The following is a 27,777-nucleotide window of genomic DNA, read 5'->3' on the forward strand; positions in this document are numbered from 1 at the left end:
GTGGCAGATGACAGAACAAGGAGCAACGGTCTCAAGTTGCAGGGGGAGGTCTAGGTTGGACATTAGGAAAATGTTTTTCACTAGGAGGGTGGTGAAGCACTGGAATGGGTTACCTAGGGAGGTGGTGGAATCTCCATCTTTAGAGGTTTTTAAGCTGCAGCTTGACAAAACCCTCACTGGGATTATTTAGCTGAGGTCAGTCCTGCTCTGAGCAGGGGGTTGGACTAGATGACCTCCTGAGGTCCCTTCCTACTCTATGATTCTATCCCTGTTTTGAGGTGTCTATGCCTGCAGTCCTCAGCTGACAAGCAAGGGGCAGCCTTCCCAGTGTAGGTAAGGCAGCTGAAACGAAACGCCACACTGCTGTTAACTCTGAACTTTATTGATAACACTGTACAGCTCTAGGCTGAGGCGTCCCATTTGTGGGGGGAAATGATAGGAGGTGATGGGGATAAGTTGCCCACTGTACTCCAGGGCAGAAATGTCTGAAACAATAGCTCATATTGTGTTAACTCTGAACCCTCCTGATGACCTCCGTTAAAGAGCAGGTTTTTTAGAAAAACATTGCATTCTGATTTGAAAATTGCCAGTGATGGAGAATCCACCGTGACCCTTGGTAAATTGTTCTGGGGCTACGTACTCCCACTGTTACAAATTTGTGCCTTATTTCCTATCTGAATTTGTCTAGTTTCAGCTTCCAGTCATTGGATTGTGTTAGACCTTCCTCTGCGACATTGAAGAGCCCCTTATTAAATATATTTTCCCCTTGTAGGTACTTATAGATGGGGATCAAGTCACCCCTTAACCTTCTCTTTGTTAAGCTAAACTCACTATACTGTAAGGCTGACTGTCGAATCCTTTCCTCATTCTCATGGCTCTTCTCTGACTCCACCGCAACTGATCAACATCCTTCTGGAATTGTGAACACCAGAGCTGGACACAGAATTCCTGCAGTGATCGCACCAGTGCCAAAACCAGAGGGAAAATAACCTCTCTGCTCCTCCTCGAGATTCCTGTTTATTAAAGCTGCATCCAATGTTTTTTGGGCTTCTTCCTAATTAACTGTTATCACTGTTTTATTGTGTATTTGTTTTATTTATAGTGATTTGATGTTTATTATTTCATTCTCTTTGCATTTATATCTGTTGTTTTATTCTGAATTTGTTTTATTTTGATTAGTTTGATTTTTGCTTTTTTAGTTTCATTACCAATTTCAGTGTATTACTCTGTCTAGTTTGTTGCCATTTCATTATTTATTAGTATTGATGTTTTATTGGGTCACTGCCACTTTCCTTTTTGTTTTATTGTCACTTAGGAGGCGCTCATCATATTTAGCTCGAACAGAACTTTATTTTACTGCTCTATTATGCAGCTATTTTTATTAGGGGGGGTTCAATCTTTTTTGCTTTATGCCAAATGTTGATTAATTTATGCTGATACCAGCTGTGTGTATCAGAGAAGCATTGTCTTGTTGCTAATTTATCTCTGTTTTCATTACTACGTGTTCATCTGTATACATCCCTATGAAGGGATGGATCTCAGAACGTAGTGAGCACCTGACCTCTGGAGATTAGGGTGAAGGTGTTTCAAGTGCAGAAAGCAGAAACAGAAGAATCCAAACTCAAATCAGTTTTGAAAACCTTTGGTGATACATGTATAGATTTATTTTCTAGTCAATTTTTATATCTGCTATATGTATCTGTATTGCTTTTAGGTAATTGTTATATGTATTTGTATTTCTATTTATGAATGTATTGTTTTGTTTTATTAGATTTTATTCTTATTTTTATATTAGCTTGTTTTATTTCTCTATGTACTGTTTTTGTGTTACTATATTATTGTGTATTTTGTTATGTGTATACTTATATATGTATTGATTTATTATATTATAGTTTATTACATATAATTGTGTTGCATAAATATATTTTGTTTTATTCATTTATATAGGTATGTATTGCCTTAGATTTTATATTACATTTTGTTATTTTATAGTGAGGCTTGGAAGGATTAGATTTTATTGGTAAACATCATTTCACCATACACACACAAACTGAGGAAAATATATTTTCATTAATAAAAGTTGCTTGAGAACATAGGAGTCTGATGTAAGAATATTGACTTTGTATATGTTGACGTGCTGTGGACAAATTTTGTCTGAACACTTATAAAGCTTTAACTTTTGAATCTCAAAATCTACTGTCATTAAATAATTATCTGAGCCTTCATAATTTCCTGTAACTGAAAAATTAAATTGAAAAAAATGCTTAAAAATGAACATCGATAGTATCCATCAAAATTATAACAAAAATGAATTCTGCCAAGTCTGTTGAGTGTGTATAATTTTATTCTTAGTTAACTTTTTATGTTTTATTGGGTATGGATTGGTTTACCTTTATCTTTATTTTATGCCTAACTTAACTTTTATTGTACCATCATGGTGTATTCATTTTATTCTGAGGCTGTTTTGACCAGACCTTCCTTGTTTCATTTCTGATTTGAATGTTAATAGCATTCACGGTGTTGTGTATTGCATTGCGGTTAAATTTTTAATCCTGTGTTTGATTTCTAATCCATGGATTCATGGGTGTTGTTTGCATCATCCCTCAGTCCTCGAGCCCTGAACTGGAATTGAGGCACAAAAATCAACTATTCGTTATAGGGAAATAATCAGCTTAAGCGTGTGGCAGGAGACGGACAGACCCCACCACGATCAACCACCCCCTCCCCCAGCCGGGCAGGGAACCCAGGCGTCCTGCCCACACCCAACATGGGCGCCCGCCCGTCCTGCCAGCCCCCGTCATGGTGGCCACCCGGGGACGGGGGCGCGTCACTTCCCATCGCCATGTTGCCGCGGTGACCGGCCGGGGCTGGGCTGGAGGAGGCGGCGGCGTTGGGGGAGGGGAGGCGGCAGGGCCCGTCCGTGCACCCCGGCTTGGGGGGAGGGGCGGGATCCCCGGCGCAGGTGGGGGCCGCGTTGGGGGAGGGGCCGAGATTCGGGGGTGCCCCTCGCTGGCGGCCCGCAGTGGGGAGGGATTCGGGGGCGCAGGGACCTTGGGGGGCTGCAGTGGGGCAGCGGGCTCCTGGGGCGGGAGTGAGAAGGTGCCCGGGAATGGGGGGCTGCGCTCAAGGACTGTGGGGGTGCACAGGAATTGAGGGGTGCAGTGGAGGACAGGGGGCTCGGGCAGAAGTCGGAGGGTGCCCCAGGGCTGGCCTTACGTGGGGGCCATAATTGGGGTGCTCTTCTGGCAGCTGCATTTGGGGGCAGGGTTCGGGGGGGGGGCCGCTTGCCAGAGAGATTTGGAGGGAGAAGAGGGGGTACAGGGTGACTGGGGGGGCTGTTTCCTTTCAGGGGAATCCAGGGGCTCTGTTAATTCAGGGATTACATGCCCCAGAGATCTGGGGGGCCCTCACACATGAGGACTCACCTGGGGGATTGAGGGGCTGTGTTGGAACTGGGGGTGCCCCTGAGAGGGTAGTCACAGGGAGCCCCAGTGCCCCCCAGAGCCATGTCGTCTTTCGGGGACTCTTACGAGTGGTACATGGGGCCGCTGAGCCGCCAGGAGGCCGTGGCCTGTCTCCAGGGTCACCGACCTGGCACCTTCCTGGTGCGGGACAGCTCCACCTGCCCCGGGGACTTCGTCCTCTCCGTCAGCGAGAACGCTAAGGTGAGGGGACCCAGGCGTCTGGTCAGCGGCTGGCAGGGAGGGGGAGCCGGCCCTGAAGCCGAGGTGGAGGCAGGTGTCCCAGGATGGCAGGAGAGGAAGGGACAACGTGGGAGGTGGAAGGGGAATTACCAAAGGGAGCCCATGGGTTGTGGGGGAGGAAATCACCCTAGATCCAGGGAGAATCCAGGAGTCGGGAGAGAGGAGATGGGGGGGCTGGGGTATGTCCAATGTTTAACCCTTATCTGTCTGTCTGGCCTTGTGTCCTTCCCCCACCCCTACACTCCCTCCATCCCCATCTCTCCCCAACCCCCCTTTTCCCTGCCCCCACACCCTCCCTCTGGCTCCCCCAGGTCTCTCACTACATCATTAACAGCCTGCCGGGCCGGCTGAAGATCGGGGACCAGGAGTTCGAGGGGCTGCCGGCGCTGCTGGATTTCTACCGGGTGCATTACCTGGACACCACCACGCTGGTGGTGCCCGTGTGCCGGGGCCCTGCAGCTCCTGGCCCAGCCCCACTGCCCCCTACTGAGGGGGGAGGGGACCCTGACGTGCCGCCCGCCGGCCCTGCCCCGCCTTGCGAGTGGGTGCAGGCTCTCTACGACTTCGGGGGCACTGACCAGGAGGACCTGCCGTTCCGCAAAGGGGAGCCACTCCGGGTGCTGGGCAAGCCAGAGGAGCAGTGGTGGACGGCCCAGCGGGGTGACGGGCGGGTGGGCATGATCCCCGTGCCCTACGTCCAGCCATGGCGTCCCCAAGCCAACGTCCTGCTGGGGCCTTATGCCCACCCCAGTGTAGGCGGTCCCCCCGGTCCCCCACCTGCCCCCCGCAATGGCCCTGTGTTGGCTAGGGCTGTACAGCGGCGGGTGCCCAATGCCTACGACAAGACGGCTCTGGCTTTTGAGGTGAGTACGGGGATAAGGATTCCAGGGGAAATGGGTCCTGGATTCCAGGGGACCAAAGCACATGTGGGAGTCTTCCCTTGAGATCCCAGGGACCTGGGGGAATCGATCCATGGATCCCAGGGATGCGGCGTCCCAGGGGAATCGATCCATGGATCCCAGCCTTCCCAGGGGATGGTGGGCAGAAATAGTCCCTGATTCTGGGGGTCCAGGCAAGGGAGGGGGAATTGACCCCACATCCTAAAGGATCCTAGTGTCTGGGAGCATGGAGGGGGGAGGGGGGAAATTAGTCCTTGATTCTCGGGGACCCAGGTGTCTGGAGACGGAGAAGTGGGAGAGACTGGGGCTGTTCCAGGGAGGAATGTGACTCAGTGACCTTTGCCCTCTGACCCCCAGGTGGGTGACATCATCACAGTGACGAAGATGAACATCAATGGGCAGTGGGAGGGGCAGCTGAATGGGCGCAGTGGGCACTTCCCCTTCACCCACGTCCAGATCCTTGATCCCCAGAGCCCCGAGGAGGGCAGCTGAGCCCTGCGACTCCTGAACTCCGACCTGGGACAGCCGACTGAGCCCTGCGACCCCTGAACTTTGACTGCGGGGCGGCTGGCTGTGACCTCCAGGTCACCAGAACTTTGGATGGTTGCACTTTGACCCTTCTGTTGACGAATTTTGACCATTCAGTCATTGGCTCCCCTGAACTTTGGCCTTTTGATGAGTCACGGGTTGGCCACTTGCTTCCAGAGCATTGACCTTTGACCTTGGCCCCTTGCCTGTGTACTTTGGCTCATTGAATTTTGACCCTTGGCTCTGGGACCCATGAACTTTAGCCTGTGAGTTGTTGGACTTTGACCCTTGGCTACTTGTAGGGAGCATGTGTCATTCACCTTTGAACCTCACTACATTGAATGTGTGACCTTTGAACTGGGAGCCTATGACCTTGGAGCTCCCTGCTTGTTGACCTTTGGGTCTCCTCTGGCTCCTTGACCTTAACCACTACCACTTCCAGGTCATGACTCTGACATGCACCATGGTGTATTTCATGCAGATGCTGTTTGCACATGAATTAATGGGGGGAGGGGGCAAGAGCATCCTGGTTCTGATTGGAGGACTGAGGTCTGGATCCAGGTCAAAATGGCCCTTCCCCCATCTCTGAGGTTCCCCCCCACCCCCCGTGTGTGTGATACGCCCTGTGTCCCTGCTACATTAAAGCTCCTGGTGATGACTGCACCTGAACTCAGCTCCTTCTGTGGGGTGGGGCAGCCATGGGAACCCAGATCCAAGCCTGAGACCAGCTGGGTTCTAGAGTAACCTGGGATCCCTATCTGGGGTCTAGAGCATCGCTGTGTTGTCCAGGATCCTGGCCCAGGGCCAGCTGGGATCCAGAAAATTTCCATGGAGACCCAGCTGGGGCCTGCCCTGCAGCTCATTTGTGCTGGGGCTGATCCCAAGGCCTGCCCCCCAACTTCGGTGAGTGTGGGGGGTCAATGGCAGGGAAGGGAGGAGAGGGACTGAGTGAGGGCTGGGGGCAATGGGGGCAGGATGGGGGGATTCACCCTCCTTTCACTCCCAGCCCCACTGGCTCCCCCTCCCCTTCCTTAGCTCGCCCCCATCACTGGGCTTTTAATCCACAACCCCAGGCCCCAGCCAAGTGGCTCCTGCCTTTATTTGGGGGGCAAACGTCTGTCTGTGCCCCAGGAGCCAGTGCTGAGGGGGTGCCAGCAGGGGGCACCAGGAGTCATGGGAGGGCAAGGAGAAGATGGAGATGTCCCCCACAAAGGAGGAGTTTGGGGGGTTCTGGTGTTGTTGGGGGGTGCACTGAGGACTCAGACATTGGGGACTGTGAGGGGTTATGGGTCTGTGGGCGGATCAGGGGTTTCTGGAGGATCGGTGCAGCAGGAGAAGTGGGGATGCAGGCTGCTGGGCCCCCTGCCCCATGACTCAGCTTTGTGCCCTGCCATGGGGCTGGACATTTCACATTCCCAGCCTGGAGTATTTTTAGCAGCCTCAGCAAAAGGCCAGGGGTCAGTGAAAAGGTTATCCTGCCCCTCCCCCTGGCCCCTTATAGCCCTATAGCCCCTCTGTGCCCCAGTCACCCAGTGCTGCCTGGAGCTGCCGTGCACCACCAGAGATCCCTGCTAGCCCCGCCTTGCGGTGAGAGGCATGGGAAGCAAGGGGGCTGGGGGGGCTAAAGGGGTGTTGGGCTGGGAGGGTTATTGGGGGGTGGGGTGTAGGCAGTAGGGAGGTTGTGGGGCAGTAGGCATGAGAGATGGAGGGGACGAGGGTAAGGGGTACATGGGGGGCATAGCAGCATAGTGGGGGGAAGGGGAGGGACTCGGGCAGTGGTGCAAACGTGGGGGAGCCAATGACATTTCTAAGGTGGCAGCTGCGCCCTGGGTGGAATGTTCGGGGGGGGTCTGGACTCCTAGGGGGTCACAGATCAGGTGCAGATGGGGGAAGGGACCCAGGGGATTCAGGTTTCCATGCCCCCTCTCCCTCCAGCTCCAGGCTGCCACCCCCAGGCTGTGCATGAGGGCTGCAGGATCTAGGTCTGGGGGGCATGGGGTAGCTCGCCCTTATGATGGGGAAGGGATTTGGGGTCCCAGATTGGGCACTCTTCCCCCCCTTCCTGATTGGTACGTGTTGATCAGCATAGTACTCCCTGCCCCCGCCGCCATGATGCAGTTTCACCTTGATTTCCAGAGGAGAAATCCCCTCCCACACCCAGGCCAGGCGGGCTAGCTGGGCTAGCCAGGGGGGCTGCGGGTCAGGAGTGAAGGGCATCTATCTTTTCTCCAGTCTCAGTCTCCCCTCCTCAGATGCCATCTGATCCTCCCTCCCCACCCCAGAGTCCCAGCCCCCGCTAAGGAGCCCCCTCCCCCCTCAGGCCTGGGGTGTTCCACCCCCCCCCCATTCCTGTGCTCTCTTCACCCCGCTGTCTTTGTGCCCCAGCCAGTCTGGGCCTGTCTCCCTGCCTTTTCGTGCAGTTGCAGTTGTGGTTTCCTGGGGGGAGAGGTCCTGTGGTCCAGGCACTTTACCCCGATCTCAGGCCTTGGTGGGAGTGTGGGGAGCAGAACACCAGCCACTCCATGCACAAGCCCCAGATGTTGCCCAGGTGGCTCCATGCCTCGCCTCCAGCATTTGTGCCTGGAGCCTCTTGCCTGAGCCGGCCTGGCCAGGAGCCCACCTGGCCCTGGGATTTCACAGGGGCTCTGTGGGTACAAGCCTCAGGCAGGTCCCAGCTCCTCCTTCCAGGGGGCAAGGGGTGGGTATCCTGACCTCACAGCCAGGCAGTATCCTGGCACCGGGTGGGTTAACCCCCCCCTTGGTGGGGACCCAAAAATAGCTCCCTGCCCTTCCAAGGGGGACACATGAGCCAGTGGGGGGGGGGGAGGGAGAGGGGATCTGGTGTCTTGGAGAAAGGTCAGAGCCAAAAGCAGAATCGGGGAGGGGAGCACCTGGCCTCCACTGTAACCCTCCTTCCAGCTGGGGGGCAGAAAGGGGACCCTGACAGCACACTCCAGCTGATGCAGAGGTTGAGGGGAGGGGAAGATGCGTTGGGGTGTCTGGGAGTGTGGGGGTGGCTGTGGAAGCAGGGCCTGGAGATTAAATGTTGAGGGGGGTGGGAAGCGTTTGGGTCCAGCCCTGCAGGGACGGTGCTTTGGCTTCCACCTCCTGCAAATGTACCTCAGTCCCCTGCGTCCACAGCCCCCCACAAATCCACTACTCCCTCATAGGACCTGCCCCCAATCCAAGCCCCCTCTCACACACTCTACCCCTGATGTCTCCCCTTTCCCCCTGCCGGGAGAGACAGGACGGGTGGGGGGTGACTCAGCACATTGCCCTGTAAGGGGGGGGGAATTCCCTCAGCCAAACACACCCGCCCCGTGAGTCAATGGGGATTTCAAAGGGGGAGGGGAGATGGGGGTGCTAGAGCAGGGGAGGGAGCAGGAGGAAAGAGGGGTCGGTTAGGGGAGCTGAGGGAGACTTCTCCGGCCCCTATTTAGGAGGCCGTGGCCCTTTAAACTCTTGGCCCCGCCCCTTCCCTCTTTCCGCCCGCGGTTGTATGACGCTCCATTTCGGAACACTAAGACTCTGAGCTTTCGGAGTCACCCGCTCCCAGTCACCGCCCGGCGCCCGCGAGAGGTGAGACCCGCTGCAGGGAGCCGCCGGGGGGGACGCAGCGAAGGGGTGCAGAAAGTCGCGGGGGCTGACGCGGGGAGTGGGGGGCAGGGATTCGTTGGCGGGGGGCTGTGGAGGGGAGAGCTACGTGAGGCCGGTATCCGGGCGGGGCATTGGGGTCCGGAGCAGGGATCCCGCCGGAGATGAGGGCTTTGGGGGCTGATTTCCCCCGGTGGTAATGGGGGCGCTGGGTCTCAGGCCTGAAACCCCTGCTCCGTCTGAGCGAGCTGGAAAGGGGGGGGGGCAGAAAGGGGGCTTGAAGCCGCCCCCCACGGTCCCGCTCCTGCTGGGATTCCTACCTGACATCCCCCACGCGGCTCAGGGAGGGGTCCCCGCCTGCCTCCATCCTGCTGCTCCTGAAATGGCCTCGATTGGTCAATCGCCTCCCCCTCCCCCCGCAGGGTGCTGGTTTCCACTTGATGCACCCCTCACGCTTTGTGTACGCTGCCCCTCCCCCGCCCCTGGGGCGTGGGGGGGACTTGAGGCTCCTGCCCGGTTTCAAGGTCAGAGCTGCAAGGTTAATGCTGGGGGGGCGCCCCCTAGGGGCCAACGGTACCTCGTGCTGCTGTCCCGGATGCCTGGGTCCCATTCTGCATCTCGGTCTCCCCTCCCTTTCCCTGGGGGCTAGGAGTGCTGTGGGACCCCTACTGGAATGCCTGGATCCCACTTCCCCCCACACCCTCCTTCACGCCTCCCTGGAGGCTGTGAACTCTACAGGGCTACCAGTTGGGATGCCTGGGTCTCAACCCTTCCCCCTGGGGCTGGGAGCATGGAGGGGGCCCTTCCCAGACTCCTGGGTCCCATTTCCCCTCCCTGCACCACCCCAGCTTGGCAGCGCCCTCTAGTGGCGAGCGCCCATGGCTGCCATGCAGGAGAACAGGCCCTGCACGTCTGCCTGTCTGAGTAAGGTTAACCCTTTGCTGCCTGTCTCTCCCCGCAGTAACTCAAGATGCCCCACCAGTACCCAGCCCTCACTCCGGAGCAGAAGAAGGAGCTCTCGGACATTGCCCATCGCATCGTGGGCCCTGGCAAGGGCATCCTCGCCGCTGATGAGTCCACTGGTAAGGGTGCTGCTGTCGGGAGTGAGGGGCACCAGCAGACCTGAGCGGGGAGCCCAGGGCTGGGCTAACAGGGCTGTGGGTCGGGAGTGAGGGGTACTGGCAGAGCTGGGGAGTGCCCAGGGCTGGGTTAGCAGGGGCTGCAGGTCAGGAGTGTGGGGCACTGGCTGAGCTGGGGGGTGCACAGGGCTGGGCTAACGGGGCTGTGGGTCAGGACGGGCACCGGCAGAACTGGGGGGGAAGAGGCTGGGGGCTGCAGCTCAGGATGGAGGTGCACGAGCTGACACCCCTTCTGTCGTGTCGTGTCCCCCCCCCCCCCCGTCGTCCCCCCCCCCCCCCCAGGCAGCATTGCCAAGCGGCTGAGCTCCATCGGGGCGGAGAACACGGAGGAGAACCGGCGTTTCTATCGGCAGCTGCTGTTAACGGCCGACCAGCGCGTCAATCCCTGCATCGGGGGCGTCATTCTCTTCCATGAAACCATGTACCAGAAGGCCGATGACGCGCGTCCCTTCACCAAGGTCATCAAGGACAAGGGTGGTGTGGTGGGCATCAAGGTGAGCGTGGGGCAGGGCTGAGGGGGGTGGCAGGATGGAGGTTAAGGGGGGAGGGGTGGAGTGTTTGAGGGAGGGGGATCGGGGGCTAGCAGTGAGAGGGGCTGACAGGGAGGGTGGGTGCAGGAGTGAATGGCAGGGAGGGGTGATGGTATGGGACCAAGGGGGTGGAAGCGCTTCCTGGGGGCTGGGCAGGGAGAGGGTGTCCAAGGGTCCTACGGGAGGTGGGGGAATCTTGTTACCCTGGCAAAGCCCGGCGGGGGACCCCAACCGGAATGTCTGGGGCAATGGTTTGGAGGGAGGCTCTAGGAGGAAGCCAGTGACTGAATGGACCTGCCCTTCTGCCCCAAAGGTCGACAAAGGTGTGGTGCCCCTGGCCGGGACAAATGGAGAGACCACCACCCAGGGTGAGTGAGGCAGCTGTGTCTAATCACAGCACAGTCCCCTGTGGGATTCCTGCCCTGGGGCTACTGCTTACGCTCTGTCCCACCCCCCAGGTCTGGACGGCCTGTCCGAGCGCTGCGCCCAGTATAAGAAGGACGGGGCTGACTTTGCCAAGTGGCGCTGCGTGCTGAAGATCTCAGAGCACACCCCTTCCCACCTAGCCATCCTGGAGAATGCCAACGTCTTGGCACGCTACGCCAGCATCTGCCAGCAGGTGAGTGCCTCTGGGGCGCAGCTGGGGGGGGCTGTGTCTGGGGTCATTGTGTGCATGGCAGCTGCAGTTCCCCATATGGCCACCGGATAGCGACATTGAGTCCTTTCATTGTGGTCTGGGCCCTCCTGGTGTCTCACCCCACCCACTCTGTCTGTCACCCTCCCTCCCCAGAATGGGATCGTGCCCATCGTGGAGCCGGAAATCCTGCCCGATGGGGACCATGACCTGAAGCGCTGCCAGTACGTCACCGAGAAGGTGAGAGGGGCACTGGAGGTGGGGGCAGGGCTAAGACATGGGGCGTGGGCAGGGGATGTCTCCCCACAGCTGGATGGGGGGTGGGAGGGTTCCCTGGATTGCGGGGGGCTGGAAGTGAGGTTCCGTGGGGGCAGGGTGATGGGGGAGGTCTGGGAGGAGGGGTTTCCCCAGGGCTGGATGGAGTGGGCAAAGGTCTCTCCAAGGGGGTGTGTGTTCTGAGGGGAGGAATCTCCTGTGGCTGACCCCGCCCCATCTCTGGCCCCGCCCCCAGGTGCTGGCAGCAGTGTACAAGGCGCTGAGCGACCACCATGTTTACCTGGAGGGGACGCTGCTGAAGCCCAACATGGTGACGGCCGGCCATGCCTGCACCAAGAAGTACAGCCACGAGGAGATCGCCATGGCAACCGTCACCGCCCTGCGCCGCACCGTGCCACCTGCTGTGCCAGGTAAGGACCCCCCCCCCGGTACCCCCCTGTTCACCCTCTTGGGCCCTCACTGCTGACACGGGGGCTGGGGAGCCGTGGCTGGCACCTGCCACTGGCCCTCGCACTGCAGCCTCTGGCAGGAAAAACCCTGGGGCCTGCGGTCACTGGGGGTCCCGGTGGGGGTTGCCGTCCTGCGGGGAGAAGGGGGCAGCAGCTGATCCTGGGTCCTGGAAGATCCAGTGGCCCAGAGGTGGGGGGACACCCGGGGCTGATACCCCTGGCCGAGCAGCCCCACCGAGGCCTGGGCAGCTGAGATGCAGGGAGGGTGGAGGTGACACCATCTCCCAGCCCATGGAGGGATTCTCCAGAGCCGCTGAGTTGGGGTCTTGGTGGGTCCCTCTGGCCCAGCCCAGCCGTGGCTCTGGATTAGCAGGCTGGGGATACCAGTGGGAGCCTCTGGCCCATCTCCCTGGGGTCCCAGCCCATGGGGCAGAACCACACTGCTGGGCAGCGTGAGAGCTGGCCCAGCCCATCTCAGATGCTCCCTCCCATGGACCCAGCCCCTCATCAGGCCCCATCTGTCCCCCATCGGCCAGTGAGGGCTGGGCTGCGCGACTTGGTTTCTCCTTTGGGCCCACTCAGCCTGCGCCTCAGCCTGACCCCCATCCCTCCCCAGGCATCACCTTCCTGTCCGGCGGGCAGAGCGAGGAGGAGGCGTCCCTCAACCTCAACGCCATCAACACCTGCCCCCTGCACAAGCCCTGGGCCCTGACCTTCTCCTACGGCCGTGCCCTGCAGGCCTCTGCCCTCAAGGCCTGGGGCGGCAAGAAGGAGAACGCCAAGAGTGCCCAGGAGGAGTACATCAAGCGGGCCCTGGTACGTACCCGCACCCTGCCCCCAGGGGGGTGGGGAATGGGGCCTCCCCTCACCGAGTCCATGGCTCTGGGGGGAGGGGGGCCTGGTGTTGGGGAATGGGGTCCCTGGCCCGGGGGGAATACCAACTGGCCCGGAGGTGGGGAATGGGGTCCTTGGCCTGGGAGGGGAGGGGGCACCAGCAAGGGCGGGGAAAGCGATCTCGCGCCTCTTGGGTCCATGGGAGTGGGGGCTGGCTGGCACAGGAGCAGGGAATTGGGTCTCTGGCCCCTGGGGGAGGGTGGCCTGAGGGCAGGGAATGGGGTCCCTGGCCTTGGGTGTGGGTGGGGTGCCTGGTGGTGCTGGGAAGGGGGCACTGATCTCTCTCTCTCCCTCCCCAGGCTAACAGCCTTGCCTGCCAGGGCAAATACGCTCCAAGTGGCCAGAGTGGAGCCGCTGCCAGCGAGTCCCTCTTCGTCTCCAACCATGCCTACTAAATGTGGGACGCCCTGGCCCCCCGCCTGCCCTACCCCCACCTGCCCTGCCCCTGTGGAGTCTAGTATGAAATCGTGGCTGGCTCTGGGCTTGCAGAAGAGCTGAGCTCCCACTGGAGGGGCGTGAAGCACCAAGGAGTCCAGGCCCCCTTCCCCTGCTGTAGTCGCTCTGCTCCCTCTCTGGCTGGTGCGAGACACGCTCTGGGCACCCCCCCTCGTGCACCAGGCCCCCAGCCTACCCAGGGGACAGCGTGTGACCCTCCCCAGCTCCCACAATAAAGAAAATCTATTTAACGTGACCCCCGGCTGCGAGTGTGCATCAGTTCTGCCCCCTGGGGGGGGGGGGATTAGTCCCCAAGGACGACCACGGGGAGGGGGCAGAAACACACAGACCCCAACCTCTGGGTTGGGCAGACTCCCTCCCCCCAGCTCAGGCCTGTGTCCTGTATGGGCCAACCACCCCCTGAACGCGGGGCATGTAGCTCCTCCCTCCCCCCCCCCGACACACTGAACTCGCGCCCCCCACAGGGGCCACGCAGCCCCCCCCTCCCCCCATACAGCCAGCTCGGGGCTGCGCAGACCCTCCCCCACACACTGAACGGGGACCCCTCCTCCACCCACACTGAACTGGAGCCCGCGCAGACCCCTCCCACCTCGGGTTGGGGGAAGGGGCGGGGCTGTCTCTGTGACGAAGGGGGCGGGGCTAGCGCCTGGGTCGCGTGCCCTGCTCGTTCTCAGAGTGAGGGGCGGGAACTTAGTAGCGAGGCCCGCCTACCCAATGCGTCCGTTGCCGGACGTCATTTCCTTTTTCTTTCCGCTGCCGGCGGCTTGACTCTCTCTCTGCGGGCCCGTGCCTCACTTCCGCCCCGAGCGCCGGCCGCGCCCTGCCTCTCCTTCCCCCCACCCCTTTGTTCTGACGTCACTTCCTGTCCCCCCCCCCCCGTTCTTTCTCTTTCCGGCGGGAAGAAGTGACGTTCTCGCCGGGCGGGGGCGGGGCCAGCGGCGGGGCTCGGTCGGTCGGAGCCGGGACGGGGTCGGGGAGCCCCAGGTGGGCGCGGGGAGCGCGGCGGGAGGGTCCGGAGCGGGAGGCAGGCGGGCGGGGGGTGGCGGTACCGGCACCGGCCCGGCCCGGCGCCCCTGATTCCCCCGCGTGTCCCGCAGCCATGGCGGAGATCAGCGACCTGGACCGGCAGATCGAGCAGCTGCGGCGCTGCGAGCTCATCAAGGAGAGCGAGGTGAAGGCGCTGTGCGCCAAGGCCCGGTGAGCGCGGCTGGCTGGCTCTGGGGAGGGGGCTGGGACACGGGGACCCCTTGCCTGGCGCTGGGGGGTGGCTAGCTCTGAGGCGGAGCAGGAGCTGGGACATGGGGACCCCAGATGCAGCTGGCTCTGGTGTGGGGCTGGGACACGGCGACAGGGCACTGGGGTGGGCCCTGGTTATAGGGGGGCCCTGCACTGACCTGCCCGTCTCTGTCCCAGGGAGATTCTGGTGGAGGAGAGCAACGTGCAGCGAGTGGATTCTCCTGTGACTGTGAGTGTGGGGGGGTGTGTCTGGGGGGCTCTGAAAAGGAGGGGTTGGGGTGGCAGTGGGGTGGGGGATCTCATGGCCCCCATGTCTCAGCCCATCCCCAACGTTTCTCCTCCACCCAGGTGTGTGGGGACATCCATGGCCAGTTCTATGATCTTAAGGAGCTGTTCAGGGTGAGTAGAGACCCCCACTGTTCCATCAGCCCCCTCTGCGCTGCCCCTGTTGGCCCATCAGTCCCCTGTGGGGGCAGGACACGCCCTTGTCCCATCCGCACCCCTGTCCCCACAGGTCGGCGGTGACGTCCCAGAGACCAATTATCTCTTCATGGGCGACTTTGTGGATCGGGGTTTCTACAGTGTCGAGACCTTCCTGCTGCTGCTGGCGCTCAAGGTGAGACTCTACCAGCCATGGCGGAACCTCCTCTGCCACTGCCCAGCCCCCACTAGTGTCCTCCCCCTTTCGGGCCTTGATAACCCCTCCCCCTCCCCAGGTGCGCTACCCCGACCGCATCACACTGATCCGGGGCAACCACGAGAGCCGGCAGATCACGCAGGTGTACGGCTTCTATGATGAGTGTCTGCGCAAGTATGGCTCCGTCACCGTCTGGCGCTACTGCACCGAGATCTTCGACTACCTCAGCCTGTCAGCCATCATCGACGGCAAGGTGCGCCCGGTGGGAGGGGCTGGATGCTGGAGGGGAGTGGGGTCTGGTAGTTAGAGCAGAAGGGCTGGGAGCCAGGACTTCTGGGTTCCTAACATCTTGCCCTGCCACCCTGCAGATATTCTGTGTCCATGGGGGCCTCTCCCCGTCCATCCAGACCCTGGACCAGATCCGCACAATCGATCGGAAGCAGGAGGTGCCACACGACGGGCCCATGTGTGACCTGCTCTGGTCTGACCCCGAAGGTATTGGGGGGGCAGGGCAGCCAGTCCGGGTTGTGGGGAGCCAGGGAAGGAAGGGTAACAGGAGAACCATGGGGAGGGCACAGATGGGGTAGGGAGGAGATGGGGCTTCATAGGTGCTGGGGGTGGGTGAGTTATAGGGGTTGGGAGTGGGGGGGGGGGCACAGCGAGGGTCCAAGGGTGCAGTAAGGGGAGGCAACTGTGTGGGAGGGAGAGGGAAAGTTATGTGGACCCAGCTGGCTGAGGCAGGTCCGTGAGGGGGCAGGGCTTTCCTTTCACACCAGCTCCGCTCCCCAGACACGACGGGCTGGGGCGTGAGCCCACGGGGCGCCGGGTACCTCTTTGGCAGTGATGTTGTCGCCCAGTTCAATGCCTCCAATGACATCGACATGATCTGCCGGGCCCACCAGCTGGTGATGGAGGGCTACAAGTGGCACTTCAACGAGACTGTGCTCACCGTGTGGTCGGCCCCCAACTACTGCTATCGGTGAGGGGCGCCAGGCTGGGCTGGGGGGGATCCTAGGGCTGGGCTAGTAGGGGGTTGCATGTTGGGAGTGAGGGGCACCGGCATGGCTGGGGGGGAGCCCAGGGCTGGGCTAGCAGGGGATGCATGTTGGGAGTGAGGGGCACTGGCAGGGCTGGGTGGGGGAGCCCAAGGCTGGGCGAGCAGGAGGCTGCATGTTGGGAGTGAGGGACACCTGCAGACCCATGTGTGACACGTGCACCCCCAGGTGCGGGAACGTGGCCGCAATCCTGGAGTTGGATGAGCACCTGCAGAAGGAATTCATCATCTTTGAAGCTGCCCCCCAGGAAACCCGGGGGATCCCATCCAAGAAGCCCGTCGCTGACTACTTCCTGTGACCCCTGTGCCACTTTCTGCAACCCCCCCCCAGCTGGGCTGAGGCAGCCCTTGGCTTCCCCTGCCGGGGGGTCCTGGAGTCTTGGGGGGCTGATCCCAGCCCTTTCCATTCCCTGGGGATGTCAAATGTAGGGGTGCCCAGAATCCAGCCTTTCTCTGGAATTAATTGACTGTTACCTCCCTGCCCCAGTGTCCCTCACGCTCCATGTAACTCCCCCCCACCCCCTGGCAGCACCCCTCCAAATCTGAATCTGATTTCTCCAGGCTTCCAGTCCCCTGTCTCTTATTTAATATCAGGGTCCCCCTCACCCCAACAGCCTGCAGACCTGGCCTCGCTGCTGCAGGGCATCTGCCCTCTGAAACTGGCTCACAGATATCGGGATGGGGGGACCAGATGACCCCAAACCAGCAGGACAGCCCACTATCCCGTGGGTCACCCTACAGCTTCATCTCTCCTCGGGGACCATTTGCCCCACCCTAGTCTCTTTGCTAGAGGCTATTCCTACATCTCCATTTCTCTCTGGGGAGGGGCCCCAAGTCCCCTCCTGATTTGTCTCCTGTTAAAATGTTTGTTTCTTTTCTTTAATTATTTTGTCCAATTTATGCCTTTTTTGTTCATTTTAGTAAAAAAAATTCTAATAAAAATGGGGAAAAAAACAGAAAAAAAAAATAAAAAAAAAAGTTTCTACAAAGGGTGAAAACTTGGTGAGTGTTCATCCCCACCCACCCCCCTTTCCTGTGCTCCTGAGCTGGCCAGTCCCTGCCCTGGGGCCCGAGGGCAGCTGGCACCCCTTAGAGGGGAAAGGTAGGCTGCCCCATTGTTGTGTGGGTGACAGGTCCGATGATGCATGCAATTCAGTCACTGGGCTGTGGGAGCTGCTCAGCCTGGGTGTTGCTGGGGCCGTGGGTCATTTGGGAGGGATTCCTTCCTGGGTCTGCTGTGGGTTTTTGGGGAACCTCTTAGGGATGCCGCAGAGTCATTGTGCCTTGTCTGTGCAAGGGGACACGAGCACAAAGCCAGGGATTGAACCCAGGAGTCCTGGTTCCCCTCCCCCCCCAACTTTCAGCCTTACTTTCACTTCAGATTATGGCCGGGGCCCTACCCTGATCTCCGCAGCGTTTCCCTGTACGGCGACAGTGTTCGAATGCTGCCACTGATCAGTTCCAGCATGTCTGGGGATGGGCGGAGCCGGACACAGTGAGGGGGAGAGTAGGAAATGGGAGACGCCCCCCCCCCCAGTACCAGAGCCAGCTGCCTCAGCAAGCTCTGCCACTGGCTGTAGAGCAGCAACCTTGCAGAACCAAACATCTTCCACCAGAGCAGCCCAGCCGGGGGCTGGTATGGCTGGTCCCCGAGACAAACGGCGGTGGGGGGGATGTGCAGAGCCCCTGGCAGGGGGGGAGTGGGGGTTGCACTGGCAACTACATATGTCCTTGAGGGACCCCTCTGTTTCATAGACTCCTGACACACACACACACACCCATATAATGCAGGCTGGAGAACTGCCCCCAGGTCATCTTCGGAGCAGATTGCTTAGAAAAACAGCCCGTGTGGATTGAAAAAATCCCCAGTGGTGGAAAATCTGCCTTCACCATTGGGAAATTGTTCCAAAGGTTAATTATTCTCATCGTTCAATATTCACACCTTATTTCCAGTTTCAATTCATCTAGCTTCAGCTTCCAGCCACTTGGTTGGGTTAGACCTTCCTCTGCCAGACTGCAGAGCCCCTTGTCCAATGTGGATTCTCCATGCCAGCACTGACCCCCTCCAGGCAATTTTTCTGACACCCCCCTCTGCCTCACCAACATCCTTGAATTGTGGGCACCACAACTGGACCCGGGATTCCTACAGCAGCGGTTGCACCAGGGCAAATCTAGAGAGGAAAATAACCTCTCTGCTCCTACTGGCAAGTCTTCTGTTTATGCATCCCAGGATCACATTATTTCCCCCAATTGTGACACCTGCAAACTTTATCAGTGATGATTTCATGTTTTCTTCCATGTCATTGGTAAAGATACTAAATGCTGTAGGGCCAAGAACTGATCCCTGGAGGATCCCACTGGAGACAGACCTGTTTTAGGACAATTCCCCATTTACAATTGCATTTTGAGCCCTATTAGCTCCTTTTATGTGTGCCATGTTAATTTTATATTGTTCTGGGTTTTTAATGAAAATGTTATGCTGTACCAAATCAAACGTCTTAGAGAAGTCTAACTATATTATGTCAATGCTATTACCTTTAGCAACCAAAGTTGTAATTGCAGAAAAGAAGCTATCAAGTTAGTTTGACAGGATCTATTTTCCATGAGCCCATGTTGATTTGCATTACACTTTTTTAATGCTTGCTGGGAATCAATGTCTGTCTGACAGACCTATAATTACCAGGTCGTCCCATTTGTCCTTTTCCAGAATTGGCAATTAGCTTTCTTCGCCTCTTCTGGAATGTCCCCAGGGCTCCAAGGCTTATTGAAAATCAGCATTAATGGTCCATCAGTTCCTCAGCCAGCTCTTTTAAAATTCTTGGATGCAAATTATCTGGAGCTGCTAATTTAAAAATGGCTAACATTAGTAACTTCTCTTTAATATCCTCCACAGATACTAATGGAATGGAAAGATTGTCATCATCACGTTGTGATGGGATGGCATTGTTTGTGTTTTCAACAAATATTTATTGAACATTTCTGCCTTTGCTATATTATTACTGTTGAGTCTACCATTTCCAGTAGTCATGGACAAACACCATTGTTAAGATTCTTTTTGTTCCTAATATATGTAAAAAAACTGCTTATTGCCTTTAACTCAACTGGCCACAGATTTCTTCTGTTCCTTGGCTTCTCTTATCAATTTTCTACAATTCCTAACTTCTGATTTATATTCACTACTATCAACTTCCATTTGTTATACATTGTTTTTGTATAGCTGCTTTTTCCTCCTCTCTAAACTAGGGCAGTTTTTTTAACCAGCATGTCCTCCCGCCTCAATTTGGGCATCCAGTCCAGTGTTGTTAAGTAATTTCCAATGATCTTTCACATTTTTGTGATTATGTTCTTCCTCCCATTTCATTGTTGTCAGTTTGTGAAATTGGCCCTCTGAAAGCACCAAGTATCAATATTACCAGTCTGAACTTATTCTGCTTGCCTCTTATAAAGTTTATCAAGTTATGACCACTTGTAGCTAAGCTACTATTCCTTTTTTACGTCTGGCATCAGTTCCTCTTTATCTGTTAGGCCAAGGGCTGACAGAATTCCCCTGTGTTGGCTCCAACACTTTTTAAGTTAGGAAAGTGTCAGATATAATGTGTAAAAATTCCCAGGTTGTTTTAGTCCTGACAGCATGAAACTGCCAGCAGGTGTCACTCAGCTGAGGTCCCCCATGATCACCTGGCTTTTCACATTTTCTTCCAAGTGATCAGTGATGTGGAACTGGCTGTTGCCATTTTTGAGAGCCCCCTTTCCCCCCACTCTGCTTTTGTCCACTCGATCCTTCATACCTAGGTTATAACCATTGATTTTAACTTTCCAGCCCTGGGAATCATCCCACCAGGTTTCTGTAATACTGCCTAGATTGAATTGATGCTGGCTCCTAGCACTGGTGTCTTGATAGTTCAGGAGTTGCTTCTCTTTGCATTCTTTGGTTCTTTTATTAATTTTGTTTTCAACGTCTCGATTCTGTGCTAGCTGAGTGCTCAGCTCTGCCCACTGTGACTCTTCCCTTTTGCTCTTCATTTAACCCTCTCCTGACTGCGCTAGCCAGCCTGCCCCCAAGGAGATTGGCCCCCCCTTCTACTGAGGTGGAGGCCATCCCATCTATACCCCCTCTCCCCAATGTCCCATAAACCCCAAACCCACCTCCATGTTCCTGGCCAGCAATTCACTTCCACCATCTTCTGCCTTCCTTTGCTGCCGGGACAGGAAGCAGCTCAGAGACAAGGGCTTCTGAGTTCCCTGAAGTCATGTCCTGTCCGAGAGAGATCCCATAATGCAGAGTCATGAGTGCCAAGGTGAGACATCACCAAAGGATCCTTGCCTGTCGCCTTCCGAGCCAATCCAACCTTAGAGCGGAGCCCCAGCTCTGGGGCTGTGGGCTGTGTGACCCTTGCAGGATGTTCTTTCTGAGTCCTGAATCGCCAGTGAGGATCCGCTGTCTTCCTTGCATGGTTGGAGAACTCTAAGCCAGGCTGACCTTCCCACACAGAGCTCGTACATCTCTCCAGTCCCTTGGATTTGCTGGATCGTGGGAAGGATCTTCCTTCCGCCCCATGCGGAGAAGCTGAGAAACTTCTCACTTTATGAATTCCTCCTGCTTCTCTTCTCTCTGGAGGCTGCAGCCCAGCCGTCCTCGTCTGCCTTCCAGCGTGACCTGCCTCTGCTGGTTACTCACGGTCAGGTCTCCTCGCTCGCCAATGCCACAGTGTCCGGCTCCTTTCTTCCTTGAACCTGGGGTTCCCTGAACCTGAGTGTCTTGAGGGAAATGTCCACTTACCTTCTCCCCAGGAGAGACATACAGGCAGACCCCCACCCCCTGGACACACAGCCCCGCCTTTGACAGACACATAGACACCGCTTTGTTGCCTTCCCAGGTTTATTGATTGTGTGACTTGGTCTGAATTGGTTTTGTAATTTTTTTTAAAAGGACCTGAGGCAAAGATTAGAAAACACCCCCATGTTGACACTTGCCCCCCCAACTCAGACTGGGGGGGAGGAGACGGAGGGTGTAGGGGACCATGGGGTGGGGGAGGGAGAAGATAACAGGGATGCAACTGTAGCAGGGGTTCCTGTGAGGGTGCAGGGCTAGGGGTGTGGATAAGTGGGGAGAGTGGCCCTGAGTGGAAGGAATAGGGGGCTGGGAGGAGGCAGATAATGAGAGGAAAGGGGCTGGAGGACGGGGGGGGGGGTGCATATTTCACCCCATATCTGTGCCCTGTCCAGTCACTGCAGGGAAGGGTCTGTGCCCCCCTTTGAATAAATAAGTCAGTCACAGTTGGGGGGAGTGTTCCCCCAGTTGTGGTGGGCATCCACATGGCTAGTGGGGGGCCAGCTAGGGATCCGAGCCCTCAGAAGAGGCCCTTGTTGCCCCCCTCAAGGTAGCCAGCAGGGGGGCCAGGTGGGGGATAGATGCGGGGGGGCGGGTAGGGCAGGAAGGGGGGAAGCGGAGGTCGGGGGCAGGGGGACCATCCAGCCCAGCCCCCAGCAGGCAGCTGAGGTCCAGCCCATAGGGGGAGTAGGTGAGGGGCGGGACGCCAGTGGCTCTACAATCCGATTGGTCGGGGAGTGGCTTGGAAGGGGGGCCGCTGGGGTCCCCCCCAGGCTTCGGGACAGCATCTGCTTCTGGGGTGGCGCAAGGCGAGCTGTGGGGAGAGAAGGAGGAGGTTAATGGAACAGCCCAGCAGGGGGATGGCAATGGAACAGCCTCTCAGGTTCTATACTGAGTGGGGGAGAAACAAAACAGCCTGTCAGGTATTATATGGGAGGGGAAAAGGAACAGACCAGCAGTGGGAGGGTAATGGAACAGCTTATCTCATTCAATAGTGGGGAGATGAGGGACCAGCCCAGCAGGTGGAGCGGAATGGAACAGGTATTATACCCGGGGGGGCGGGAGTGAACGGAACAGCCTGTCAGGTGCTATGGGGAGGAGAGGGGGAAATGGAACCATCTGTCAAGTATTATACAGGGGGAGTGGACAGAACAGCCTGTCAGCTATTATGGAGGGGGGGGAAACAGAACAGCCCAGCAGGGGAGGTGACAGAACAGCCCAGGGGATGCGGTGGGGGGAGGGAGGGAGGTGTAGAGCTATAGGGCACTGGAATAGACCAACAGGTATGGGAGGGAGGGAATGAGACCAATGGCCCACTCCCTGCTCCCATTGGCTGGCTGCCTCTGTGCCCCAAACCCCAAGTGAGAACTACATGTCCCACGATGCAATGGTGTGAATGCTCAGAGTGCTGCATGGGACTCGGTGCATTATGGGAGATGTAATTCAGAAACAGTATGGCCCTTTCTCTCCCATAGGCCATGCTCCCTGACTGGACAACATCTGCCATGATGCACCACCCAGCTTGGCATTGCATTATGGGCGTTGTTGTCCAGGGAGCTCGGCCGATAGGGGTCAGAAGTCAAGGTGCCAGAGGGCACTGTGCCACGATTGGAAAGTGCAATGTGACTTCACAATGGGCTGATGCATGATGGGACACCCCAACCCCTGGTCGAACCAGCCCCAAACCCGAGCCCTTTCCAACTGCCCCCAATGGCGAGTCACAATTTTGAGGCAACAGCTGAAAATTTGGAGCCGGAAATTTAGATTTTTGCTTTTTTCCCCTGACCTGCCCATGACCTCTGACCCCTGTATCCCCCATCCATGGACGCTGGGCCTATGACCTCTGACCCCCAGCCTGGAATGACCCCTGTACTCACCTGGCATAGCCGGGAGGGCCCTGGGGGGCCTGCAGGCCATGGAAAGCGGCTGGATGCTGGACGTATGCCTCAGCACTGGGGTTCACCCCCCCCAGGGGCCGCCCCAGCTCCTCGTCCCCTCCGGGAGAGTAGGAGGAGGAGATGGGGTGGAAGGAGCAGTCGGGCGGAGCCGGTGGCTCTGGGGGGGGCCCCTGAGTGGAGTCACAGGGACCTCGTTTGCAATCTGGGGGGAGGAGAGAAGCGAAGAGTTAATGTTGGGGGACTGGAAGAGTGGGGAGAGGGGCAGTGAGGAGGGGTCACTGGAGTGGGGGTAGGGCAAGGAGGCAGTGAATGGGGCAGGATGAAGGGGAGAGGGGGCAATGAGTGGGGGGTGCAGTGGGGAGTTGAGGGATCCTGTACCAGCCTCATTCCTGGCAGGTTCAGACATATCACCCCTCATCTTCCTCTTGATCCGGGCATCTCGCTCCCTGGGGGGCAGGGGGAGACATAGAGGGGTTACCGGAGTGATGGCTCCAACCCCCCCGAATCCAGCCTCCCTCCAGTGCCCATTCCGTCCCACACATCACTCTAGGACTCCCCCAATTGGTGCTCCCACTCCCACCTCTTTCCAGCTCCCTCCCCCACTGAGTGCCCCACATCTCACCGCCCTCCCTGCTCCCTCCACCTCACACTCACAACCATGCCCCCCCTTCCTAGTGCCCCCGCCCATCACCTCTTGCTGTTCATGCCATTCTCCCGGAAGCCCTTGGCGAAGGGGTTACTCTCAATCTTCATCTGGGTGATCTGGAGGGGGGACGATGGGATGGGGGGTGAAGGCCATGGAAGGATAGCAGGGCGGGGGTTCAATGGGGTGGTCAGAGGCGAGGGGAGTAGCAGGCCTGGGGGGTTCTCACCTTGGGGCTCTGGTAGGCAGTGACAGTGAGGAAGGCCGTCTCAGGGAAGGTGAAGGAGGCGCAGCCCCCCCCACGCCCACCGGGGCCGCCAGCCCCCACCACATGCACGCGAGGCTGGTAGCGGTGCATGGAGTGCAGGATCAGCTGGGGAGAGACGGAGATTAGACATGGGCACCCACCCTGTGTGCCCACATCCCCTGCCAGCCCGACCCTCTGCTTCCCACCCCAGCCACACCCCACTCTCTATAAGCCCCTCCCCTGCACTTCCATAAGCTCCTCCCTTCTGGTCCCCAAGCCCCACCCACTCGCCATAAGCCCCTCTCCTCAGCTCCCCAAACCCCTCCCTCACCACTCCCCTGCTCTGAATCTCCTCCCCTCTGTTCCCCAAAGTCTTTCTTCCTCAGTTCCCTACGCCCTGCCTCCACTTTCCTAAGCCCTCCCCCATTCTCTTTGTCCTGCCACACCCCCTTACATGGCCATGGGGGTCCAGCGTGTTGTTGGTCAGCTTGAGGCGGTGGAAGGACACGGGCTGCCGCATCCAGTGGGCACCCGAGGCTGGGGAGTCGGGGTGGATGTAGACCCGGTCTGGGGGGGGCAACTCAGCCTTGCCACTAGCCTCCCAGCGCTGGCCCTGCCACTTGTAGCGCGAGGTCCCCGCTGGCACCACATCCACCAGCAGCAGGTACTTGGCCTCCGGGTCCAGCCCCGTCACCGAGACCTTCAGCTGGGGGAACATCCGCCTGTGTGGGAGACGGGCATGAGGGGGCGGAGGGCTACAGGGGCGTGAGAGACTCTATGGAGCAGAGGGATATGGAGGCATGAGGTGCTCTATGGGTCAGAGGGATATGGAGGTGTGAGGGGCTTTATGGGGCAGAGAGATATGGAGGGGTGAGGAGCTCTAAGGGACGGAGGGATACGGGGGCATGAGGGACTGTATGGGGTGAAAGGATGAAGGCATGAGAAACTCTATGGGGTGGAGGGATATGGGGGCGTGAAGGGCTCTATGAGGTGGAGGGATGGGGCATGAGGGACTGAATGGGGCGGAGAGATGAAGGTGTGAGAAGTTATATGTGGCAGAAGAATATGGGGGCATGAGGGGCTCTATGGGGTAGAGGGATATGGAGGTATGAGGGCTCTATGAGGTGGTGGGATGGGGGCGTGAGGAGCTTTGGGGCTGAAGAGATTAAGGTAGAGGTTTGAGGACTACAGGAGACTGATGGAAATGGGGGGTGGAGGGATATGGAAGGCAGACGGCCTATGTGGAGTGGAGGAATATTGTATAGGGGTGTGGCCTACATGAAGTGGAGGGATGCAGGGGTTCTAGGACTCTCTGGGGCAGAGAGAGTCTGTGGGGCAGAAGGACTCTATGGTGCAGAGGGTATGGTGTGCAAGGACGATATAGAGGGCAGGTGATGAAACTGAGGAACTATATGTGCGTGGAGGGATACAGGGGTGTGATTGACGTGGACAGAAACTATCTGGCTGAAGGGATCTGGGGCAGTGAGAGTCCCCATGAGGCAGAGGAGAGAGCGATCTCTGGGGCAGGATAGCAGGGCTGGAGGAAGAGCTGGGAAGGGGATGGAAGGATTCAGTGGGTCCAAGGCTGCTGTGACCCACCGAATGCAACCTGGCTCCCCACATCTTTGCTCCCTCATGGATCCCCCACCCCATAGATCCCTCGCGGACCCCCCATCGCATGGATCCCCCATGGACCCTTCACTCCCCCACGGACCCCCCATCCCATAGATCCCCAGCTCCCCCCCGCAGCTCACCCCACCCCAGCCTCCTTACCGCCCCGATTTGGTGATGATCATCTCGGTCCCCACAGCGCAGAACCGCTTCCACAGCTCCCGGTTCTCCAGGCTCATCCTCACGCTGGGAGACAGGCGGGGGGGCTCGGCCGGCGGCAGCTGCTGCCCGCCCCCGTAGGGCAGGGGTGGGGGAGGCAGGGGCAGTGGGGGGGCAGAGGGGGAGGGGGCCAGAAGCCGCCCAGCACGGTCCAATGCAGGGCAGAAGGGCTCGAACTTAGGAGCTGAGACGCCGTCCAGATCTGGGGGAGGAGAGACAGTCAGAGAGGGGGCTGTGGGTCGGGAGTGAGGGGCACCGGCAGAGCTGGGGGGCTCATGGCTGCGGTACTGGGGGGGGGCAGGTGGGAGTGAGGGGCACCGGTAGAGGTGGGGGGGGGCAGGGCTCGGCTAGCGGGCCGGGGGAACGGGTCACTCTCCCAGGCTCCGGGAATCTCGCACCCTGCCGCCAACGCCCCCGCCCCTCGGTCCCTCTCTGCGTTGAGAGCCCGGCCGGCAGCCGGGGTGGAACGGGGAGGGGGGGGGCAGGGATCCCTACCGCTGCCCCATGTCCCTGCCCCCCATGCTCTGCCGCATCCCTTCTCCGCCCCCTGGATTCCTGCGCTCCCCGCTGCCCCTCCGGGCCACCCGGATCCTTGTGTCCCCCCACCTCCCAGATCCCACCAGTTCCCCCCCGATGCCCTGCCCCCATGTCTGACCCCCGGAACCTCTCGGTTCTCCCCGAGATCCCCCTCGAGCCCCCCGCCCCACTCACCGGGGCAGCGGAAACCTTGGTACTGGGGCACCTGCCCCTGCGGGAATCCAGCCGGGGGCCCGCCGTGGGGGGAAGGGCGCAGGGGGTAGGTGCCCCCGAACTGGGGCAGCAGCTCAGACGGATGGTACATGGCGAGGGTATCCCGTGGGTTGGGGGGACTGGGAGCCCGGACGCCTGGGTTCTATCCCGGCTCTGGGAGGGGAATTGGGTCTAGGGGTTAGAGCGGGGGGCCTCGGAGCCCGGACGTCTGGGTTCTATCCCGGCTCTGGGAGGGGAATGGGGTTTAGAGGTTAGAGCGGGGGGGCTGGGAGCCCGGACGCCTGAGTTCTCTGGGCCGGGAGACGCAGCGCTGCCGGGCCGAGCTGTATGAGGGTCTCTTCCCGCCGCCCCTATTTATGGGCCCGCCGAGGAACTTTGAAGTGAGACCCCAAATGGCTCCTTGACACCAGCAGGCCGGGCGGGGGGCTGGGGAGGACTTGACACGGCGGCGGGGCTATGCTGGGCGGGGGGGGGGGGGGTCACTACATGGGGGGCTGGAGGGCGAGGGAACCAGGAATTCACAGGAAGAAGTGAAAGTGGCAGAGCCACAGGACGGCAGGACCTGGGAGGTGCCGGTGCCCCTCACTCCCGACCCGCAGCCCCCCGGCTACCCCAGCCCTGCCCCCCAAGCCCTGCCGGTACCCCTCACCCCAGACCCGCAGTCCCCCGCTAGCCTAGCCCTGCCCCCCAGGTCTACCGGTGCCCCTCACTCCCGACCCGCAGCCCCCTGCTAGCCCAGCTCTGGGGGGCCCCCCTTGAAGCAACCTAATTGCCTAATTAACACCTGGGCTCCAAAGTGGCTTGATTGATCCTGGCCTGGGTTTACAAGGCTGCGGGGAGGGGAATCATTTGTCATCCAGCTGTTTTCACAGCTGTACCAGACAGCTGCAAGGGGGGTGGGAGGGTGGGAGCCAGGACTCCTGGGTTTTCTCTCGGCACTGGGAGCGCAGGGAGCGTCCAATGGTTAGAGCAGCAGCAGGGGGGAGCTGGGCATTTGGCCTGGTGCCTGGAAGGGGCTTGGGGCGCCCCCTTGTGTCACATGAAGGAAAAGCCGTCCCCCCTCGCTGCCTGTGACCCACAGTTCCACCTCCAGCGGTCCCTCCCCCCCCCACTACTGCCGAGGGGCACGTGAACCCGCTTGTTCTGTGGGCGCTGATCCCCCCGGGCATCCCTCCCCGAGCTGAGCCGCGGTGCTGGGGGGAGCAGGTGAGTCCAGCTCGACCTAGGGGGCGGCGACGTCGGGAGCGCCCCACAGCCCCTCTCCCCCGGCTGCCGCGACCCTGCAGCTCCGGGACAGGGCCCTTCTCCCGTGATTCTTTGCAGGCCCCCCCCGCGACAGCCTGGTGCTCGCCCCCCCGCCAGCGCTGTTCCCCCCGACCCCCTGCGGGGAGGGGTGAGTCTCTCAGGACGCTCAGGGGCCCTGTTACCACCCCGCCCCCCTACAGCGCCCCCCTCAGGAGCCCTCCCCAGCCAGCACCCCGCCCCCCATCACAGCGCCCCTTGCGGCGGGAGGGGCAGACACGGCGCCACGCACATTTGAAGCTGTTT

At 58.9% G+C, this 27,777-nt stretch overlaps 4 protein-coding genes across 8 annotated transcripts; 3 read left to right on the forward strand and 1 right to left on the reverse strand.

Annotated features, from left to right (window-relative positions):
* The first annotated feature begins 3,318 nt into the window (after nt 1–3,318).
* On the forward strand, nt 3,319–6,395 carry LOC137163583 (crk-like protein). 2 transcript variants are annotated; one of them, XM_067563881.1, is made up of 3 exons: nt 3,319–3,665; nt 4,016–4,567; nt 4,961–6,395. In XM_067563881.1, exons 1-3 carry the CDS (start codon nt 3,507–3,509, stop codon nt 5,093–5,095), a joined length of 846 nt encoding a protein of 281 aa, XP_067419982.1. In that variant the 5' UTR covers nt 3,319–3,506; the 3' UTR covers nt 5,096–6,395. The 2 variants fall into 2 exon arrangements, with proteins under 2 accessions (XP_067419982.1, XP_067419983.1); XM_067563882.1 differs by having other exon boundaries at nt 5,075–6,395.
* Nucleotides 6,396–6,682: 287 nt separating this feature from the next.
* ALDOA (aldolase, fructose-bisphosphate A) lies at nt 6,683–13,338 on the forward strand. Of its 2 annotated transcripts, none has more exons than XM_067563880.1 (9): nt 6,683–6,718; nt 9,687–9,807; nt 10,147–10,358; nt 10,708–10,762; nt 10,853–11,013; nt 11,185–11,268; nt 11,540–11,714; nt 12,370–12,569; nt 12,947–13,338. In XM_067563880.1, the coding sequence occupies exons 2-9, from the start codon at nt 9,696–9,698 to the stop codon at nt 13,040–13,042; spliced, it is 1,095 nt and encodes a 364-aa protein (XP_067419981.1). In that variant the 5' UTR covers nt 6,683–6,718; nt 9,687–9,695; the 3' UTR covers nt 13,043–13,338. The 2 variants fall into 2 exon arrangements, with proteins under 2 accessions (XP_067419981.1, XP_067419980.1); XM_067563879.1 differs by lacking the exon at nt 6,683–6,718 and adding an exon at nt 8,568–8,710.
* Nucleotides 13,339–13,975: 637 nt separating this feature from the next.
* On the forward strand, nt 13,976–17,567 carry PPP4C (protein phosphatase 4 catalytic subunit). 3 transcript variants are annotated; one of them, XM_067563884.1, is made up of 9 exons: nt 13,976–14,087; nt 14,201–14,300; nt 14,517–14,568; nt 14,688–14,738; nt 14,854–14,955; nt 15,056–15,229; nt 15,345–15,471; nt 15,766–15,955; nt 16,200–16,448. In XM_067563884.1, the coding sequence occupies exons 2-9, from the start codon at nt 14,203–14,205 to the stop codon at nt 16,327–16,329; spliced, it is 924 nt and encodes a 307-aa protein (XP_067419985.1). In that variant the 5' UTR covers nt 13,976–14,087; nt 14,201–14,202; the 3' UTR covers nt 16,330–16,448. The 3 variants fall into 3 exon arrangements, with proteins under 3 accessions (XP_067419985.1, XP_067419986.1, XP_067419984.1); XM_067563885.1 differs by lacking the exons at nt 13,976–14,087; nt 16,200–16,448 and adding an exon at nt 17,412–17,567 and having other exon boundaries at nt 14,113–14,300; XM_067563883.1 differs by lacking the exon at nt 13,976–14,087 and having other exon boundaries at nt 14,113–14,300.
* Nucleotides 17,568–20,901: 3,334 nt separating this feature from the next.
* On the reverse strand, nt 20,902–26,466 carry TBX6 (T-box transcription factor 6). Its single transcript, XM_067563824.1, is given in 9 exon segments — nt 20,902–21,476; nt 21,479–21,675; nt 22,739–22,961; nt 23,138–23,205; nt 23,451–23,521; nt 23,632–23,775; nt 24,104–24,371; nt 25,423–25,681; nt 26,191–26,466. Coding segments are annotated over 9 exon segments (1,455 nt in total). The 5' UTR covers nt 26,321–26,466; the 3' UTR covers nt 20,902–21,381.
* Between the last annotated feature and the right edge of the window lie 1,311 nt (nt 26,467–27,777).

The sequence above is a fragment of the Emydura macquarii genome, unplaced genomic scaffold, assembly GCF_026122565.2.
Source record: "Emydura macquarii macquarii isolate MOO-44397 ecotype Brisbane River unplaced genomic scaffold, CSIRO-AGI_Emac_v2 contig_2627, whole genome shotgun sequence".
NCBI classification, from domain to species: Eukaryota; Metazoa; Chordata; order Testudines; family Chelidae; genus Emydura; species Emydura macquarii.